General features: G+C 32.4%; 1 protein-coding gene across 1 annotated transcript; it reads left to right on the forward strand.

The window, feature by feature from the left end:
* The first annotated feature begins 3,593 nt into the window (after positions 1–3,593).
* LOC145043233 (DNA glycosylase superfamily protein) lies at positions 3,594–5,789 on the forward strand. The gene is made up of 4 exons (XM_078991816.1): positions 3,594–4,192; positions 4,396–4,537; positions 4,627–4,771; positions 5,212–5,789. The coding sequence occupies exons 1-4, from the start codon at positions 3,793–3,795 to the stop codon at positions 5,536–5,538; spliced, it is 1,014 nt and encodes a 337-aa protein (XP_078847942.1). The 5' UTR covers positions 3,594–3,792; the 3' UTR covers positions 5,539–5,789.
* The last annotated feature ends 1,487 nt before the right edge of the window (positions 5,790–7,276 follow it).

Below are 7,276 nucleotides of genomic sequence, written 5' to 3' on the forward strand. Positions count from 1 at the left end.
CGATGATCCTTAGGGAGAGTCCTTAGGAACAAACATATAAGGAAATGCGATGTAAGGAGACGAGAGGTAAATATGATTTAGGAGACGACCCTTAGGATAAATCCTTAAGGAGGGTACTTAGGAATAAAGAAGATAATGGGGATGGGTAATTGGGTTAATTGTTTGATGATTAAGCATAATAATTATATTATTGTGGGTTGAAAACCCTATGTACTCACCAGGTTTCCCAACCTGACCCACTCAGTTTAATTGTATAACATGTGTCGATATAAAGTTACACTACACTGAGAGATTAAGGAGATGTAAATCACTAGTGATAATGAATGTAAGTTCTGTTTATGCTTATGTTTTTGTATTGACGATGACATCCCAAATGTTTTAAAATGAATATAAATACTTTTTTTCGGAAATACTTTGACAACGTATTTATCATGTTTTATTGGGAACAAATTTCATAACATTTTTATTAAAAGAAGTACTTTGATTTTTATAAAGCATAAACAAAATCGGTCTTTTCTGGCCGTGAAAATGGGGATGTCACAACGTGGCATCTGTTCTAGCCCATGCTCGTGATCTTTTAGGGTTTCCTTCGTATTTAATTAAATCCTATTAACTTGAATCTAGGGTTCTTTATTAGCCTTTATCACCCTCAAATCCCAAAAAACCCTAACCCTAAATCCTCTTGGTGGTTCTTGGCTCATTTTGGTTTTTTTTAGGTAGCTTGAAGAAGAAGAAGAAGGTGTCTGGTGTGTTGATCCAAGAAGGAAGCATCATCATCATCATCATCATCTGCATTCTCTAGACTCTTGTAAGTGTTTAAGATCGAAGCTTTTTGTTCCAAGCTACTTGTTCTAGGTTTCTTGTCCCATTTCTTCAATATTGTGGAAGTTTGGATGGAAGGATTCCATAAAGTTGGAAACTTTATGAATCCTTGAGGTCCTTTTAGGGTCATACGTTGTAGATCTATGGTTCCTTGGATTTTTTTGACCTCATACTCAAAGTTTGAGCTCATATTCTCACGATTATGATCTAAATTGGGAAGGACATGAAGTGGACATGAATGTCCATAAAGCTGCAATTTTTATGGTCCATTAGGTGTAGGAAACCCTTCTGGAAACTTTGTGGTTTATGATTAAGTGCTTAATGGTTGAGTCATACCTTAAGTTACTGTTAGAACCAAGGTTTTGAGATCTTGGTGTTTAGGGATGTCCTGAGGATAAAGTTGGTTACTTTATCCATCAAGACCTTAGGAAAAAGTAGATCTGAGCTTTGGAGCCCTTGGTGTGGTTGGGGGCATCTTAATGCATTAAGCTACTGAAGATCCAATTTCCATGACATTGCACCTTTCCGCCACGATGTGGCGACCAGAGTGAGCCCCAACTATTTTTTCATCTTGCTGCCATGACGTGACCAATAGGAGGCCACGGCGTGGTGACCTACTGAAGTGTTTTTGGCTGTTTGACTTTGGACCATTAACTCTGACTTGTTGACATGAGTTAACTTTTGGCCCAAATTGTTGGTTTTACTGTATAGACTAAGGTTGGACCTTGTATATTTTGATAGGAGTGTGGTAGCATCTTTTGCAGGGCTTTGAGATGTGGTTTAGCTGGTTTTGTGAGACATGTGAGTCTTCTCACTATACTGTATAGGATGTTAGCTGTCTTTATGACTCTTGAATTGTATGCTGGGCAGGTGATGTAACGAAAAATGAGTTATAAAAGAAAAACCATGCATAAGGAAGGTAAACAATTTATGTTTCACCAAACAAACACACATAAATTCCATTCTCTCACTAGAGACCGACCTCATCGTCACAATGCAGCGTGCTCCTCGGATCTCCTCCCTGACATCAACTGTAGACATTTGAAAAAAATAGTCATTATGTTTTAAAATCTTCATAAATGGTTCATGTGGTTTTCCAGAATATCAAGTTTAGTTTCTATGTTTTTTTCGGTCTCATGGAAGGTCCCAGTGGTTTTAATTTCTATCGTAGTTCATCCATGATCTATATGAAATGACTTATGTACCATTTTACTTTTATTTTTCCACTTTATTTTTATTACAATAATTAAAAAAAAGCTAAAAATAAATGATACTACTACTCCACCCCACCTCTCTCTTTTACAATACCCATATTCACCCGTTAAACCGCCTTCATCCACTATCTTCATCAGTTGCCTTAACTCATCAAGCCAATTCACTCGAAACACCACATCCATCATCACCTATAACCACCTGTTCCATCTCCAACCCCCGTTAACCATCACCTTTGCAACCATCATCACAAATCTCAACAACTATCAAAACCACCAATATGCCACCTTATAATACCACAACCAAACACCACCATAAACCATAGAAACTGCAGCCACCTCCGATTCACCATCGAACCACAATCGTAAAACCGAACAAGACTAACCTTATCGCACCACCAAAACATCCTCAAGTCATTTGCCTTCTTCAACTACTTGCTTCACCTCTTTCTTTGACCCTCAAGTTTCACTTGTCGCACCAGCCACATCGCACCACCACCATCTTCGGGAATCACCATGACACCATCATAATCCCCTACACCATCATCAATTGCTCTATGAAGCATCTCATTTTAACTACCCTTATACTGCCACCAATACAATCGTCTCAAACACCGGAAACCACCACCTAATCGATTAAAAAAAGGCGGAGTTTCGATTTCTTCCTAAATGTCGTGAACTAAAGAAAGAAGAAGAGGGAAGATAAAGGTGGGGTTTCGCTTTCTTGTTTGATTGATCGGATCTACATAATGGGGAACCTTTTTCTTACAAATGGATCTCCCCAATCGAGGAAGACAATGAAATTAAAACTGAATTATGAAATCATAAACTGAAATCAAAACCAAATCCGACAACTAAAACACAAATCAAGAAACCAGATGCTTTTCGGGAAGACGATGAGGTGATGGAGATCTACCAAAAGAGAGAAGCATGGTTGTCAGCGTTTCCAGCAAGAGAGAGAAATGTGATACATGAAAAATATAAGGGTGTTTATTTACCCTCATGAACCATGTTTGTGTTCACTCTAAGAATTCCGACTAGGATGAAAATGGAGAAGCACATTCCGATGATGGTGAAGATGAGGGAGGAGAATAATAAGTCTAAGAGTAAAAATAAGGGTAGGGAGGTTATGAGAGGTAATATTTATTTATTTTTTAGATAGTTTTAATTAAAGAAAAATATATTACAAAAAGTAATTTCATACCGACAAGAGACCAATTACCAATTACGACAAAAACTAAATTGAGACTAAAAAAAATTAAAAACTAAACTTAATATTCTAAAAAAAACTATAACGAATTTGTGGAGATTTGTCGACATGATAAATACAATACTTCTACTTTCGATAAATTTACAACTTAATCATATACCATAACTTTATAAAGTAAATATTACCTAATAAAGTATATACAAATATGTTAAAATAAACCATATTTTCAAACTAAAGATTTTTTTATGTAAAATGAGATTTATAATAATTATTATATGTAAGAAAAATGGAAAAGAGCCCGCCCATATAATACATCTCTTCGGATTTCAAGTCATTTTCAAATTTCTGTTTCTTCAACCTCCGTTCTCTTCCCCTTCCCCTTTTAGAACCCTAATTGATTGTACTCTACTCTTCATGTAAACAATCCAAAATCAATTCCGGAATCACCTATTCCTCACACATTTTTAGCTCCACGCACAATAATCAGGGCTAAATTTGAACTCCATTGCAGAGTTCTTCTAAAATCTGTTGTTTTGGTTCAAAGAGCTAATGTCCGATTCAACCGAGTTTCCCTCTTTATCACCAACAACAGAACCAGATTTAGAATCTCGGAACATACTTGGACCAGCAGGAAACAGAGTCAAGGTTAAAGAAGAAGAGAAGGAGAGCTTGAAGAAGAAGGACGTGTTGGAGAAAAAGCCAAAAAGGTCCTCCATAGGAATAGAGAAGAAGATGACCACTCAAATTGTCGTTCGAAAGAATAGTGACTCGCTAGATAGTTCATGTTCTTTAAAATCTTCATCTTCAAGTGGTAGTTCTGTGAAAATTCCGAGCGTCAAACGAAGAGAGAAACATGGTAGCAACAGTTTGAAGATGGAAGGAGAAGAATCTCCGACGATGACATTATCTCTTCCGTTTAAACGGTGTGATTGGATCACCAAATTTTCTGGTATGAAATTTTATTTTGAAATGTCGTTACTAATTTCCCTATGCCTGTACAGTTTTTAAACGATTCATGAACATTGATTCATGAAAATCAACTGACAATTTTTGTTGGATCTGCAAAAGATTAGACCCAATTCATGGTTATTATATTACACAATATTCAAACAGAATACAAGCTTAATTACTTTCCGACTGTTCTCTTTTTAGATCCACTTCATGTTTATTTCCATGATGAAGAATGGGGAGTTCCAGTTCATGAAGACAAAAAACTATTTGAGCTTCTTGTTTTGTCACAAGTATCTGCAGAACTCACATGGCCCGAAATTCTTTACAAGAGAGATAAATTCAGGTAAACATCTTTGAAATATCATTCATTCATGAATCATGAACTCTTAGCCTCTTAGATGTTACAAACACCTAAATCCATTTTACTTACAGAAAGTTTTTTGAAGATTTCAATCCATCATCCATTGCTAAGTTCCCTGAGGACAGATTATTGTCAACCAGGTCAAACGGTGGTGCCCTTTTGCTATCCGAACAAAAACTACGCGCCATTGTAGGAAATGCTGTTGCTTTGCTTAAGGTACTAAATATGAAATTGTCTATTAATGGGATAACTATGTACAAATCTCAAATCGGTTGGTTCAAAATTACGTCTTTGCCCCTATTGAGTAATACGATCGGTTTTTGCGTGGTATATTTACACTCTTTTGAGATTTGTTGAGTCAATGTGCAATGTGTGTTGTGGTTTTTTTTTTTTTTTTTTGAAAAGGTCAACATGCTAAGTGGATTGGGCCTAGATTGCTTATGGATGGGTTGCTTCTTGAAATTTTTGGGCTTCGTAGGCCCAATTTCTTTTGTTTAGTGAAAAGGTCAACGTGCTAAGAAGTTTGACTAAACTTAATACAACCAACTCCTTATTTTTTTTTTTTTTCTCTAGATAAATAAAATTGGTGTTTATGCATTAAGTAAAAAATAAAACATTTATATATAGCTTACCAGATTAAGTCTAATGTTTTACAGATCCAACAAGAATTTGGATCCTTCAGTGGATACTGTTGGCGTTTCCTAAACAGCAAGCCAATAAAGAACGTATTTCGCTATGCGCGTCAAATACCTGCAAAAACACCAAAATCCGAACTCATAAGCAAGGATTTAATGAGCAGAGGATTTCGTTGTGTGGGCCCTACAATAATCTACTCATTTATGCAAATATCTGGTATGGTCAACGATCATCTTGTATCGTGTTTCAGATACATTGAGTGCACTAACATTGCCAAAAGGAATTCAATGCCGAAAGCTAAACAAGAAACCAAAATAATGGATGAAACTAATCTTTCCTATGAGTGAATATAATGCATGATACTAACATAGGTAATTTAACGGTGATATTTCTTGTAGTATTGTGTGCTATTTTAGTAGTATCAAGATTAAGAATGTTCATATTAGAAAGTGGGTGTTTTTGTGGTTTGTTGTTTGTAATAGTAATGTTTGGTTTGTTTTGTTTATGTTTGTGTTCTTGAGAAGGTTCTTAGGTTGATTGAATTATTTGAGGTTGTATGAATAAAATATGCTCAACTGTTTTGCCTGATTGGGCAACATGTTTGTGTCTCTTGTCTGGTGAACATGAGGGCTTATTTTATATATATATATATATATATATATATATATATATATATATATATATATATATATATATATAGGGTAAAGTGAATATACCTAACAACGTTATATAAGCTTAGGTACCTAATTCCATAATACTACATCGGTTTGTATCATATTTACAATGTAATTGCCTAAGGTTCTTAAACTTTAAGCCTATAACTTGATTAATTCCAAAATCTTTGAACTTTCACCAATATCTTTCTTTTACATCACGTCTTTCTATCGAATACCACCTGATGGGTTTCATATTCTATTGCTACAATGAAAGGATGTAGGAGAAATATAATGATGAATTTCCAAATTTTTTTGAAGTAAATCAAGTTTAGGGATGAAGTTTAAGAACCTTGGATAATTGCAATGAAAATTTAATGCAAAATAACTTAGTTTGATGAGGTTAGGTACCTAAGCTTATATAAGGTTGTTAGGTATATTCAGTTTACCCATATATATATATATATATATATATATATATATATATATATATATATATATATGTATATATATATATATGTATATATATATATATATGTATATATATATATATGTATATATATATATATATATATGTATATATATATATATATATACATATATATATATATATATACATATATATATATATATACATATATACATATATATATATATACATATATATATATATATATATATATACATATATATATATATATATATATATATATATATATATATATATATATATATATATATATATATATATATATATATATATATATATATAAAAGTGTTACAAAACTTGGCCAAGTTTTTGGAATCGGAAATGAGTCATATACATATATATATATATATATATATATATATATATATATATATATATATATATATATATATATATACATATATATATATATATATATATATATATATATATATATAAAAGTGTTACAAAACTTGGCCAAGTTTTTGGAATCGGAAATGAGTCGAGACATTTTTCTAAAAACCGGTTAAAAAACTCGGAGTTGGTCGAAGTTGGTTAAACTCGGAGCAAATCAGTAAAATTCGGAAAAACTCGGTCAAATTAGAGATTTTTTACTTAAAAAAAAAAAAAAAACCAAATTGTTAAATAATTGATTTAACATATATTTATTTTCTACCGTTGTCTTCATTGATGACTATGTTGTATTCACAAATAAAAATTATTGATTTCTATTTTACCTTTTTTTCAAAGAATAAAACGAAATATATTAAAATATAATATTTATGCCCTATAAATAAATATTATATCGATATTAAACAACGAATATTTTTTACACTTTATTCATGGATGAATGTTGCTTTTGTATTTCTTTTAGGCCTTCATTTTTTTCCAACAGAATTTATAACAAATTATATATATATATATATATATATATATATATATATATATATATATATATATATA

The sequence above is a fragment of the Lactuca saligna genome, chromosome 4, assembly GCF_052625555.1.
Source record: "Lactuca saligna cultivar CGN05327 chromosome 4, ASM5262555v1, whole genome shotgun sequence".
Lineage (NCBI taxonomy): Eukaryota > Viridiplantae > Streptophyta > Magnoliopsida > Asterales > Asteraceae > Lactuca > Lactuca saligna.